Source organism: Lagopus muta, chromosome 20 (assembly GCF_023343835.1).
Source record: "Lagopus muta isolate bLagMut1 chromosome 20, bLagMut1 primary, whole genome shotgun sequence".
NCBI lineage: Eukaryota > Metazoa > Chordata > Aves > Galliformes > Phasianidae > Lagopus > Lagopus muta.
In genome coordinates this window covers 2,638,828-2,653,098 of record NC_064452.1, presented here as the reverse complement: position 1 = coordinate 2,653,098, position 14,271 = coordinate 2,638,828, and the positions used below count along the sequence as shown (strand labels likewise).

Sequence of the window (14,271 nt, the reverse complement as noted above, 5' to 3'; positions counted from 1 at the left end):
CTATTAGCAGTGCCAGCCGAAGCTCCCAGCACCGCTGCCCCGATGCTTCTTTTTTAACTATCACATTTAATTGGAGGAGCGCAGAAGGGCGGCTTTTCCCTCCCTCGTCCCCCGTACTGTGCGGTTATGACACAGCACGGCCCGCAGCTCAGCGCCCAACGAGGGGGAGCGGACCCTCCCCAGGGCCCGGCCTCATCTCCATGGCAACCGCCCCCCACCCGCGCGCGGATGGACACGGGCGCGGGGCTGCGATGCCGCCTCGAGTCACCTTGCCCGGCCGCGCTGCCCCCGGCACGTGACCAACCGGGGCGGCGAGCGCGGACCGGAAGTGACGCAGCCGCACCTCGGTCGCATGATGTGGCAAAAAAAAAAAAAAAAAAAAAAGGGAGGCGGAGGGGGGAGGAGGAGTGATGAGACCCGAAATAGTCCCTTCCGGTGGCCGATCCCTCCGCCGCTCCTATTGGCGCTGCGGCGTGTGAGTGACGAAGCACGGTTGGATCCTTCCGCGCAGCGCAGGCAGCGCCCGGCAGGTGAGGCCCGGCCTCTTCCTTCCGCGGCGGTATCCTTCCGCCGGCGGGGGCAGCTTCCGGAGCGCCGCGGCTCTCCTCTCCCGCTGTGGCCCGTTCCGCCATTGCGGTGCCGCTTCCCCGCGCCTCCCGCACCCCGCTGAGGCGCGACGCCGGTCCGGCCCCGGCCTGGAGCCCCAGCCAGCAGCCGCCGCCATGGCCCAAATACTGCCGATCCGCTTCCAGGAGCACCTCCAGGTAGGAGCCGAGGTGCTTGGGGGGGGGAGGTGAGGCGGGCCGTTCCTTTCGGTGGGGCGGGAGCGCGCGGCCGGGCCGCGTTGGTTCGCTCTGAGCTGCGGGCGGCTCCGAAGGGCGACTTCCGTGCGGGCGAGGCTGGCGCCGTGCCCGGCTGTCACCTGCGGGCGGGAAGGGATGATGGGGGGTGAGGAAAGTGGGGGGAGACGGCCGAGTGCCGCTGGGGCCCGCACGGGGTCGGGGGACGGAGCCGCTTCGGGCTGGAGCCGCGCAAGGAGGGCCGGCCGCAGCCCTCAGCCGTAACGCGGGGTTGGGGCTAGGCGCGTCCTTCGCCTCGAGGAGAGCCGCGCGTTGCGGTAAAAGTACCGCAGGACGCTCTGCGCTGCGGCTGTGGCCGTGCGGGCGCGGCCGTGTCGGCTCTGTGCCGCTCCCCGAGCTCTGGAGCGCTGCCCCGTTTGTCTCGGCACGGAAGAGCCTTCGGTTCTCTCCCGGCGGCCTTGTGAAGGCCTCGGAGCCCAGTCTGCTGCGGGTTGGGGGGGGCGGTGCGGTGCGATGCGATGCGATCTTACACCTGGCGGCAGGGCTGCACCCCGCGCTGCTGCGGCGGTTTGGATCTCGCGTCCTCTGCGGAGGAGCGGCTGTCGGTGGAGGACCCGTGTAATGAAGCCGTGCGGGGTCTCCTGTGAGCGGCTTTTTGTGGCTCTCCCGTAGCCCCGCTGCCCCGGCTGTCACCTTATGTGCGTGCCACGCTTGTAGCTGGCTGTGACTGTGGTAAACGCTGACACAGCAATGGGTTTGCAGGGTTCCGGTGACGTTTCTCTCACCCCAATAAAAATAACTTACTTTCTGGATGCCCTGTTAAAATTTATGATATAAATTCCCATAGCTGTATTGTTGTTAGTGGGTGGTGGGCTCTCCGTGGCATAGCCCACCACTGAGCACTGCCCCTCTCTGTGACAGGAACAGGACACAGGCTGGTGTTGTGAGCTCCATGTGCGCAGGTGAAACTCAATTCTGTGCAGCCTGGCTCTGTATTGTGGCAGCAGGGCGCTCCTCTGGTGCATTATTAAAGATACAAACGCTGCTTGGGACCCAGTGCTGGGTCTGATGACATGAGTGCAATTACATAACGGGGCTCATCTGCCGCACTCCAGGGGTGCTGGTAGGTTTCAGGCCACTGCGATTGCAGGACATGATCGTTTGGGCTAAAGAGTGATTTATTTAACTGTTTATTGCCGTTCCTACTTAACGCGGAACGTTGACTTAACCAGTATCTCTTACAACTGCCTGCACGAGCTGGTCTTTTGCAAGACTTGGTGCCCACGCTTCTGAGCCTGCCTACGTGTGACTCTTGCCCGTAATGCTTCAGTTTTTGCAACTGCTGAACTTCCTCATTTCATTTCATTGAAAAACTCAGAGGAAGTTGAGTTTTCAGGGGTGCTGTTTTTGTGCTGAGGCATCTGATTTGCTGTTGGAGTAAACTTGGAGAGTGGGAGCATTGACATTGCTCTGGTTTTGCTGTCCAGAATGGTTTTAGCATGTCAGGCTGTTGGTAGGAATCTCAGAGGACTTCAGTTATAGAATGTCTGGAGCTGTGCCTGACCTACTCCACATAGGGGAATGCCATCTAGGCATTGGGCAACACTTGCAAGTTGTAGCTAATGTTTAACAGAGTAGTAAGGCACCCAAGCAGAGCCTTATTCCTGAAAGGGCAGGTGATGGATATGAATGGGAAACTTCCCGTCAGGCTGTTATTGGAAGATGATGTGAATTAATCTCAAAGAACGACAATCAGTGCTGTGTGTGATATGCTGATAGCTATCCATGGATCCCCTCCTGCAGGTCGGGGTATGGTCAGGCTGCTGTGTGAAGCTTGTGCTGATCTGCAGCTCCAACCCTGCTGCATTGCATATTGCGCCTCTCAGGGCACGCTGGCATGCGCTGTTGCTGCCAGCATCTCACCAAGGTGATGTTGGAATGAGCAGGGAAGGGCCCCAGAAGCTCTGCACCATTCTGCCTCTGTATGCCGTGTCTCTTGGCTACCCAGGACTTCATGCCTTATACCCACAACTTGAACTGAAGAGTCAGAGCGCTCAAGTGAGATGTGGCTACTTAGCTTCCTAGGTGTAAGGGAGCATTTAAGGCAGCTGTTAAATATAAAATCAAAATGTGTAGTCAGGCTTTGTTTGCCAGGCTTCAGTCCTGCTACGGGGCTTTGAAATGTCAGCAGTTGCAGATGTGTTGGATGTTATCTGTGTATGGTCTGTGGCAGGCGCCTGTCTTGCCGCACTAACATCAACAATATGCTGTGGGGAAACTTTCCTTGGGAACTTGTAGGGAGAAACCTTGGGAGGTTTCTCTGCTATCAGAACTACCGGACTCTGCCATAACATCTCAAAGTGAAAGCCTTTATTTAAAGTAACTATGAGGAAGGAGTCCAATGGGCATGCAGTGGAAGATCAGAGTTCAGTATGTTGAATGATTGCAGATCTGGCTGCTCGCATCCAATGCTTAGTGTTTCCACAAGCTGCTGCTTCTGAGTTTAAGGGATGAAAGAAAAGCCAAACAGTTTGCACAGCGTGGGGAAGTTGTTTGTGCTGAATGAGAAGGAACCAGGCAGGTTAGTAGGTGATGAACTGTGATTTAGCTGAGCTGTACCATCCTGAAATACATAAAAACTGAACTTGGACTGGGCGTGCTGGTGTGACTGAGGACATTAAAAAAAATTTGTCTGAAAATGAATATATAAAACACATTCAGAATTATTCTGTAGACCTTTCTAGGCAGTCCTGAAACCCGCCAGTGCGTGTTATGTACTTGATGCTGAGGCAGAGCCACCCTTTCTAACTAAGGAGTGTGTTCCTGTGTCTGCCACTGGTGACACAAACCTGGCTGCCCCTTGTGTGGGTCCAACATTTGGTATTTGTTGGCATTTTAAGAAGATGGGAATGGAAGGCAGCACTGCTGTGCCTGACGCTGTTATGGTGGGGCTTCCCCCTCTGCTTCATGGACGTGAATTCCTAAAGCTTGGAATCTTCTGACAGAGGGTGTAGGGAAAATCTGTAATGAAGAATCCAGACAAGCTGAGTATGTGCGCCGACTAATTGGATAGGAGCAATTAGTTAAGCAGTTGATAAGCTAGGCCTCTCACCAAGCCCCTGCCAGCGGGAAGTGGGGGCAGCAGCCTGCAGGGCTCTGTGCTGGGATGGGGGGATTCCCCATGGGGAGATGGCCACAGCAGCAGCTCTGCCCCAGGCTGCAGGGCTTCTAACCCAGACAGTCCTGCAGTGTATTGGTAGCGGTGGGGGGTGGAGGGTTGCCTCAGGCTACTGAGGGTCAGGCAGAGAATAGGAAGGATGTAGAAGTCTTCAATATGATGGAGGTCTCTTATCTGTTGAAAGAGTGACCTTCCAGTCTGCCTCGAGCTGCAACTCCCACCTTGCAGCAGTAAACATGGGCTGCTTCAGAGCTGTTAGCATACTGTGGTGCAGCTGTGTGGTCACTACCTCCAACAGATCAGCGTGGACATGAATCTTCTGTGTGACTCAGGTCTGCTTTGCCAAGTTTCATGGATGGAACTAGATTAGTGGCTGAGATGTGGCCGATTGCAGTAGAACCAATGTGACTCACTGCACACCAAGGTGCTTTACTTAAACAACAAAACAACCACTAAGAAACCTGCAGGTTTCTCAAAGGGCTGGGAATGCCTCTGCTGATGGTATATCTCAGTGATGTGACTTCTAGCAGCACACAGATAAGGGCTGTCTGGATGGAGACTGCAGCTGCCTGTGCTGCATCCTGTTGGGTATAAAAGCCGAGGTGGAATGCGTGCTCAGCAGTTCTGCACCCTTCCTTGTAGGCAGAGGGAAACTATTTGACAACTAAGCAAACTGTCACAAGAAAGCCAATGTTCCAGGAAAGGGTCATCAAAGTGACTGTTGTCAGCAGTTTTACTATTCAGTTTGATGTCAAACACGCGTGTGCTACCACAGCTTCCCTGGGTAAGTTACCATACCTGAGGCATACTGCAGTGAAAAAATCATCTTGCTAATCAGGCTTTCGTTTACTTGTTAGAGCCATTCGCTTCTCAACACTGCCCAGATAAATGCCATCATGGAATCTGATGGTTCAGTGCAGCCCACAGTTGACTCAACTCTAACCTGGAGCTAGAGGATTCCTTCAGGACTGAGTCTGCTGAGCAGAACAGATCCTGCTGTCGGTGGCAATCCATCGATGGAGCAGCTCCTACACAGAAGCCTCTCTTTCACTGTGTTTTCAGAGCACTGCTGGAGCTGAGCTCTGCCACAAACGTTAGTGTGTAAAACAGCCTGAACCGGAAACTGGTTGCCCAAGCACTCCAGCAAGTTCTGCTTTTGTATCTGTGTGAAAGCCAAGGAAGTGTTTTTCATAGCATAACGTAAGAGTGTTTAATGATTCCTTCTTTTTAGACTCGTTCCTGAATTGGTGAAAGCTGATGGACCTGAATGAGTGTTGTGTTAAATGATTGCTTTTATTTTTTTCCCTCAATAATAAGAGGAAGAAAAAATCTGCTGTAAAATCCTTTTAGTTGTGAACTGTGAAGCTCATCCATGAAATAGTATTGAAATCTTTCTAATAAAAGCCTACTATTGTGTTCCCTGGTAGTAAACTTAGTCTCTGTTTACTTAACTTTTAAACTCTTGTGCCTCAGTCAGCTGAACTTTAGCCCATCTGGGGAAGGGAATTACCAGTACTGGGGGAAAAAGTCTGTGCTTGAGGAGCCGTGGGCATCGGGTCTGGGTGGAGGCAGGGGAGTTCCTGTAAGCTTTACCAGTGAAGCAGATGGCACTGAGGCTGGTGAAGCTCTGTGTGATTGAGTGCAGAGATTGCCACCAGCAGGGCAAACCCTGTCCTGGTGCTTGATTCATGCACCTGGGTCAGTCTGCTGAGGCTCAGAGATGTAAGCAAAAGGCCCTTGTGTGCTTAAAGAGCTTGCTAAAGGCCATGCCTCCATCAGAAAGTTTTCCTGGACTTGCTTCAGAACTCCAGTGGTAACTCACTTTTTGTTTTTTACCCTTGAAAATCTCAGTAGTTTAAGAACAACACATCTTCCATGATTAACCAGGGCTGGATGCCTCAGGTGTGACCCCTAGCAGATGGCAGCTTCATCACAGTTCAGATCTGTTTGTCCTGCAGTATCTACACAACTTTGATCCGGTGGTTACGTCTAGACCTCCGTAAGATTTCTGCCATCTGCTTGGACTTGCTGCTTTGGTTTATTCTGCTAACCATGCCCATCTGAATGTGGTGCTGTGAGTCACAGCCAGGAGGAGTGCCTGGTGCTCTCAAACTGCTCTCCTCGAACAAGGAAATGGAGCTCTTGCTGAATGAAGCAGCACTTGTTCAGCTTGCAGCCCTAGAAGGAGGAAGCATTGCATCCTTGTGAGTGTTTTCCAGAAGAAACTGTTAGGTCTCCAGACCCTCTCTTCCTGCAAGGATACGTGCAGGTCATGTGTTCAGGTGCCACTCTTGGGCCTGGAGGATCCTACCAATAATGGTGTGAAATGGAGATGTGAATCAGCTTGCTTAAATCAGTTTTGCTTCTAGTCTAACCAGAGAACCGTAGTGAAATAGTGCCCTTTGAGACAAGGGACTTAATGCAGGGTGACTGTAGCACAAACACAAAGGCTGAATCGTTTTCCAGAAGTACACACACTTCAGCACACCCAAGGAGATAGAGCTGACTTGCTCTGGGCCTCAGAGCTAACTGTGCTGAGATCTGCCATCTCCATCCCCTGGCTGATGCTGCCCATCCATAGCAATGCCTGTAAGCAAAGCTTGCTCTGCTAACTCTGTGCAGTGCAGCTCAGCTGCTCCTCCTATGTGCTGCCTGAGAGCCAGGGCATAGAGAAGTGGAGTAAAACACCCTCTTTATCCGGAGCTGCAAGTAGGCTGAGACAGCCTGTCTGGGGTGTGGTCACCTCCAAGCCTGTGCAAAGCAAGGCTGATAAGGACTTGGCTGTTTCTTCGAATGAGAACAATGCTCTGAAGGAGCCACGTCTCCCTGGGGGATGCCAGGGGGCAGAAGTTCTCATGGCCTCCTTGGGAGCATGAAGTGTTGGGAGGGATGAATGCTCTGGTGGTAGAAAACTGATGCTATGTTTAAGGTGTGTGCTGCAAGCTGGATGTCTGTGTGCAGTATGGAGTAACTAGTTTGGTTTCCCCTATTAAAAATGGAGTACATGTTGTTTCAGTATTGCCGTGGTGATACATTAGTCCAAAAGCACAATGAAGAGGCACCAACTAAACTGCAGTTTGTTGCAAGCTGTGCTAGAATTGTCATTTCACAGTTTACAGAAGCAGACTGGCTCAGCAGAAAAGGAGATGACTTGTGGATATCTTGAGTATTAAGTAAGGCTGTGATGAGCCATTTCTGATTGCAGTAATGTCCATCCTGTTGGTTGGATCTGCTTTCTTGGTGATATACAGCCTCACTGCTAGACAGGACTAGGCTAAATGCTAGACAAGTAGCTTTTTTTAACTCCACAAGGATAAAGATAAAGCTCAGGCACCTCACATGTGGCATTAAGCTTGAAATAGTGATAGATGCCAAGATCAAATGGAGTGAGATAGGGCTCTGGAAGCAAAGCCGATGGCAGTGAGCACTGAAGCTGTGACCCAAGCACTGCGCTGGGAGCTGCCAAGTTCCATGGCCCTTAAACCATCTGAAGGGTTCAAAGCCTGAGCACTTGAAGCAAGTTGCACCAGGCCTTGTAGGCAAGGAATCAAGTGCTTGAGCACTGCAGAGCTTCTTTGGGGAGCCAACTGGGAGTAACTGAGGGTGGGCAAGGAGTCTTACATTGTGCCATTCATGGGATGTGTGCTTTTAATTGTGTTGTTATGAGAAGGTACAGGAAGGCTTCCTATCTCCTGTATCTTCTGCAGTCTTCACAAAAGCTTTTGATGGTTATGCTGATGTAGTAACTCAATGCTAAACTTCTTTGTTTTTCAGCTCCAAAATCTGGGCATCAACCCAGCAAACATTGGGTTCAGCACTCTGACGATGGAGTCAGACAAATTCATCTGCATAAGAGAGAAAGTAGGAGAACAGGCTCAAGTGGTGATCATTGACATGAATGACCCCAGCAACCCAATTCGAAGACCAATTTCAGCTGACAGTGCTATCATGAACCCTGCCAGTAAAGTCATTGCATTAAAAGGTATGCAAGTCCTGGTAAAGAAAGGTTTGAGGTAGCTGCAGAGCTCTCTGTAGTGCTAGTTTATGACTGATTTAATTCTCTCAGGCAGCTTATGTGGGAGGATGCCTTTCCAATTTTCCACAACTTAATGGGAGCTTCGAGTTCAATGCTTTTTTCAGTTGTTCTGAAAGTAGCTGGGTAATAATTTTTAGTTAAAGCTTGCTACTATTTTGTTGATCATCAGGATGAACCTTTCTGCTTTGCAGTCAGAATGCTTACAACGTCAGTGCAGGGAGAGCTGGAAGGAAAGCTCAGGCTTTAGACTAGTTCTGGAGTGACCTTGGAGAGAAGAAAGAGCTGATCTCCTGAGCATACAGGGTCTGTTAACTGAACTTCTCTTCATAGATTGGGAAACAAAGACTGGGGAGGAAAGGAAATATTCCTGAAGGCCATAGTCTGTCCTTGCTGGAAGAGACTGGTGTACTGATCAGTGCATATTTGTTGTATCTGTCAGAGATAAGAGATGTAAAACTGCCCATGGAAGACTTGTTTAGTCCAGGAAGCACAAGGTCTCCTAACTTGGTATCTCTGGCAATACAGTGAACAAACATGCCCCTGAAGTCTCCAGCAGTGTTGTTCTTTTCCTCCCAAGAGTCTTTGAATGTTCTGTTGCTCTTAAAATGAACGTATTGCTAATGAAAATGTTTAAATGCGCTCAATGTTATGTAAGTTTGACTTTAATACTGTGCTACTGTTTTGTTACAACTTTAATGCTTTCTTGTGTGTGCAGATGGTGAGTTATCTCAATTGACTGTACTAGTTGCTGTCTTGTCTTATGAAAACAGAAAGCAGAATCAAATAGCTCAGGTTTATGGTGGACATGGCTGATTAGGCATGTTAAACAGCTGAAAGCCTAACATTCTGAGGTTTTTCATTCACCATTCTGTGTAATTAAAGTAACTTGTCCTTTTGCCTTTTAGAGCTTGTGTTGGTTGCTAGATTCCTTTCCTTGCACAGTTTGTGTTAGTCTGGTTTGCAGCCAGTAGCTCTGTGTATCCCTATAGTGTGACTTGAGGGCTTTGGTTAATGAGTCTGAATTATGACAGCTGTCTAGCAGCTCGACTTTTCCATGTTATGTTGTGTTATTCTTGAAACAGATGTGGACTTCATTTTGAATGGCACTGACATAGCTCTCCTCATGACCTCTGAGAGACTCAGCATTACCATGGCCTGGATTTGATGTGCATAAGTATCACAGGGCTTGTGTAGCTGAAGCTTTTGTCTTCTACCAAGCTCTTTTCCACATCTGTTTGGTCAGTGAATGGCAAATTCAGACCAAAAAGCATATGAATACGTGGTGGTAAAATTAGGAATGCAGTCTGGTTAAAAGTAATAATTAATCACTAAATGATGCTGCCAATATACAATAGCATGGTCTAAAAAAGTCATGATAGATTAACATCACAATGCAGCTCTTCTACTTTTAACCAGTGCTTGAAGTGACAGGTGGAAACTGCAACACCCTGGCTAACAACATGATGTTTTCCAGCTGGAAAAACACTTCAAATATTTAACATTGAAATGAAGAGCAAAATGAAGGCTCACACGATGACAGATGACGTCACCTTCTGGAAGTGGATCTCCCTGAATACTGTTGCCCTTGTAACGGATAATGCAGTCTACCATTGGAGTATGGAGGGAGAGTCCCAGCCTGTGAAAATGTTTGATCGCCACTCTAGTCTTGCTGGCTGCCAGATCATCAACTACCGTACTGATGCGAAGCAGAAATGGCTGCTGCTAACAGGCATATCTGCACAGGTAATTCAGCTTAGTATGACAGGGTGCTCAGTAACATTAACCTGTGTGAAATTGCTGGGCTGCATCTGATTGTTGTTCTGTCTCATCTAGCAAAACCGTGTTGTGGGAGCAATGCAGCTCTATTCTGTAGACAGAAAAGTTTCACAGCCGATCGAGGGGCATGCAGCTAGCTTTGCACAGTTCAAGATGGAAGGAAATGCTGAAGAATCCACTCTCTTCTGTTTTGCAGTAAGAGGGCAAGCTGGGGGTAAGGTAAGACTTGGTTCTACTTGCTGTAGTCTTCAGTGACTGATCCTGATCACCTGCTGTCAGGAAACAAAGTGGCTTAATAGACCAGGTTGCCATAAAGAAAAAAGTGAAGGACTGTCTGTTAGTCTGGATGCTGCTTCTGTAGTGTGTATGAAAACTGGGGCATGAATAGTTTCACAGCAGGACTACCTGATGTGGAAGCCTGTTTCCAGTCATGAAGTGGAAGCGAAGGTGGCGTGTTGTGACTGCAAACTAGTTACCAGAATTGAAGGATGTGAATCCCAGTTTCACAAGTAAAGCTGAAGTGAAAAGCTGTCGTAATCTCTGTGCTGATTCCCAGTATCAGACTTAACTTCCAAATTACTGGATGAAGAAAATGAAACAGTGATGTTGCCACAGTCTAATGCCAACACCAGAGCTATATGAACTACTGTAAGTGAAAGCTGAAACAAAGTAAAACTAAAGCTATGTTCAGAGAAACATTTTCAGAGCTGTCTCTGTAGAATGTGAGCCAAGTTGAAAGAGTGCAATAAAAAGTGACCTAAGAGAACTTTAAGCTTCTAAGTAGCTAGAAATAACTCAAGATCATGCTCAAGTCATTTTTGTTATGCAGGGAGCGTGAGTACAATATGCTACACCTTACACCTGTGCAAATATTCAGGAAGACTGGTTTAGCTCTTCTGCTTGCATAAGCTTTGGATTTAGGCTTGGCAGCAAAAGAGTTGCCATATCTTTATTGTTAAATCTCTTGTTACATGTGTTACATGGTAACTAACAAACTAATCTTACCTACTACACAGTTGCACATCATCGAGGTTGGCACACCACCAACTGGCAATCAGCCATTCCCAAAGAAAGCAGTGGATGTCTTCTTTCCTCCTGAAGCACAGAATGACTTTCCTGTTGCAATGCAGGTATGATAGCCATACACAGGAACCAATCTGCAGCTTCTCTTGGTGGGTATGACTGAGTAGCAGGGCACTGGGAGCCAGGTGATCAATATAAACCTGAACTTAACTAGTGTGATTTCTACTTCTGCATCAGTAGTGCTAAATCAAAATGGGGACTTAAGCAGTGTGTGAAGATGGTTCATTCTTATTTATAGAACAAATATCCATGTATATTGAACAGACTTCCGAGCTATTAAAGCCTTAGTCTACTGTGAGAGTACTCAAGTATTCAGTAAAGATGTAGCAGCACTTTTAGTTCTTTTGAAGTGATGTAATTATCTGACTCTCAAAAGCATCCAATCATTTTATTCAATACCAAAATTGATTTAATCTATTCCTGTCTTGCAGATCAGTGACAAGCATGATGTGGTGTTTCTGATAACAAAATATGGCTATATTCACTTGTATGACCTGGAAACTGGCACCTGTATTTACATGAACAGAATCAGTGGAGAGACCATATTTGTTACTGCACAGCATGAAGCAACAGCTGGAATTATAGGAGTAAACAGGAAGGGACAAGTAAGGAATGGAAACCACTTGCTTAGCCAATCCCAGTGAACTTTAATGATAAGGCTACAGAGTTCATATTGGTACTTAAGTCTTCACAAATGAATGAGACAGAAATCAGAGGGAGGAGTATGGTAATATCAGTTATCTGAACGTTAGTGCAGCTTGTCTGTCTAATAGTTTTTTTACAACTCAGGTTCTCATTGCATAATTATAATTAAGTATTTTTAATGGCAATCAGTGGATCTAAGCACCATCCTACTGTGAGGATAGAACGAGATATACTTCCTTTAAGGTAGATGTTGCCTTATTACAGAGCACACGTTAATGCAGTCTTAATACACTAACTTGAAATTCTTCATTCAGGGCATTTCATTTCTGATCATGTTGTGAGCCCCAGTGAAAACATGCTAACATGTCTCCATAAGTATCTAATTTGGTTGAACAGTCTGCTGACATGCAGCTATGCCTCAGGACTGAACTATCTCACCTGTTGTTGCTTGTGTTAGTAATACTGAGCAGATTTGTTCCTATTTCACCCTTTAGGATTGGTTACTTAAGATGCTGAGTGCATGTTACACAATTGTGATACTTAGATCTCTGTTATTTCTGACTTTTATAAACAGTTCAGACAGACTGTTACTCGTCTCCCTTGTGCAGTAAGTGGTTAAATAGAGGTTCTTTCCAGCTAGAGGTATGTTTCTCAAATAATGGCAAAGCTTTGCCATTATCAAGGGATGGAAAAGCTTTCCATGTATGCTATAGCTTTTGTTTTAGAGATGAACTTAGCAGTTGGCTTTCTTCTTATGTTTGAACTAACTGGGAGCTTTCCTTGATAATTTATTCAGGTGTTATCAGTCTGTGTGGAAGAAGAGAATATTATTCCCTACATTACAAACGTGCTGCAGAATCCTGACCTAGCTTTACGAATGGCTGTCCGCAACAACCTGGCCGGAGCTGAGGAACTTTTTGCCAGAAAATTCAATGCACTGTTTGCACAAGGGAACTATTCAGAGGCAGCAAAAGTGGCAGCTAATGCCCCAAAGGTAATGGTTGAGCATCCAGAATGGTCCTGGTCTCTGCTGGCTTAAGCTTTGTACTTCAGGAAGGTTCACTGGACTTCATTAGTGGCTACGTTAATCCTGCTGTCCTATCATAGTGCTTCTTAACATACCTATGAAGAACCTGTACGTGGTGTTCTGACAGTACTTGTATGCCAGAAGGTTCTAAAGCTGGGATAGAACCTGCAGAGAGAGAGGAATAATTGAGGTAATGTCTCTGTGGCTTAATGTTTCTAGTATGTACTTTAGTTCCCCCAGTGATAGGAAAAGTCTCTGAAAGGACAGCCTCTAGCAGGGGCCATACCTGTAAATAGGGTAAAAAAGGGTGACTAAGAGCAAAGAGTATTTAGCATGCTAAATTCAGATGAGAGGAAACTGGTTGCAAGGAGAAGAATGTCTTAATTCTATAGGACTGTCCTCTGAACTTAAGTCTAGTATCAGTAGCAATACATATTTAATAGGTCATTATTGCACGCCTTCTGTCAAAACATCTCCAATGCAGTGTTCAGCCATACTGCTTCTGGCAATTTTTCTGGGTTGGAAAAAGGTAATGTTGCCATAGTAAGCATTTCTAACTTCAGCTTTCTGGAGGAACTCTTGCCAAGCCACAATAGCAGAACAGAGAACTGAAATGCATCTCTATTTCTGGCAGGGAATTCTGCGTACTCCAGACACCATACGCCGTTTCCAGAGTGTTCCAGCACAACCAGGACAGACTTCCCCTTTACTCCAGTATTTTGGTATTCTGCTTGACCAAGGGCAACTGAATAAGTATGAGTCTCTGGAACTTTGCAGACCGGTGCTTCAGCAGGGACGCAAGCAACTTCTGGAAAAATGGTTAAAAGAAGATAAGGTATTTTTGGGGTGGATATTTGTAAAGGCTTGAAGGGACATAACTGCCTAAAAATGCCTTTTTTTTGGGAGGAAAACTCAGCTGGGCAGCTCTTCAGTGCACTAGAGTCATCAAATGGCTGAGATGAGATGAATATCTATCAATTTTCTTCCAAGATGATGCTATCAATATGATTCTTGGTGTTTTCTTGTTTGTTTAATAAACAAGAAGAAAAATAAGGAAGAAGATAATAATGCACTTTAGTGTAACACAGTCAGGGTTGACTTACTGTATTTATTTTTAACAGCTGGAGTGCTCAGAGGAGCTGGGAGACCTTGTGAAATCTGTAGACCCTACACTAGCACTTAGTGTCTATCTGAGAGCCAATGTTCCAAACAAAGTCATCCAGTGTTTTGCTGAAACAGGACAAGTCCAGAAGATCGTTTTGTATGCTAAGAAGGTAAGAGGAAACTTGAGTGCTATATCCATTCTCTGTTTAAGAATAATTGGTATTTTAAATTCTATGTGGTACCTACTTAGATCTAAGGTTCTGTTGTTATTAATTACTCCTGGACTTCATACGTGCATCCTCTTGTACTTCCCTATGTAGCCTCCTCCAAATGAGGAAATTGTGACTGCGTTGTGTAAGCTGCTGACAGAGGCTCTTACTGAGCTCTGTATGTAACAAAACTTGCTCTCTTGCTGAATTACTACTTTTCACTATCTCTTCAGGTTGGGTATACTCCAGACTGGATTTTCTTGCTGAGGAACGTAATGAGAATCAGCCCTGATCAAGGACAGCAGTTTGCCCAAATGCTTGTTCAAGATGAAGAGCCTCTTGCAGACATAACACAAGTAAATAACTTTACTGCTATGAAATGTTAACTCTTGAGTCCTTAAATTGGTAAAAGG

At 46.9% G+C, this 14,271-nt stretch overlaps 1 protein-coding gene across 2 annotated transcripts in view; it reads left to right on the top strand.

Annotated features, from left to right (window-relative positions):
* Positions 1-518: 518 nt before the first annotated feature.
* CLTC (clathrin heavy chain) overlaps positions 519-14,271 on the top strand; it is a 29,456-nt gene continuing 15,703 nt past the window's right edge. Inside the window, exons 1-10 of one of the 2 annotated variants that reach the window (XM_048966889.1) lie at positions 519-764; positions 7,753-7,960; positions 9,489-9,757; positions 9,848-10,009; positions 10,807-10,920; positions 11,305-11,478; positions 12,315-12,512; positions 13,180-13,380; positions 13,667-13,819; positions 14,092-14,214. In XM_048966889.1, the coding sequence (XP_048822846.1) occupies positions 723-764; positions 7,753-7,960; positions 9,489-9,757; positions 9,848-10,009; positions 10,807-10,920; positions 11,305-11,478; positions 12,315-12,512; positions 13,180-13,380; positions 13,667-13,819; positions 14,092-14,214 (1,644 nt within the window). In that variant the 5' untranslated portion in view covers positions 519-722. The remainder of the gene's footprint in view (positions 765-7,752; positions 7,961-9,488; positions 9,758-9,847; positions 10,010-10,806; positions 10,921-11,304; positions 11,479-12,314; positions 12,513-13,179; positions 13,381-13,666; positions 13,820-14,091; positions 14,215-14,271) is intronic. The other variant, XM_048966890.1, reaches the window with a different exon arrangement.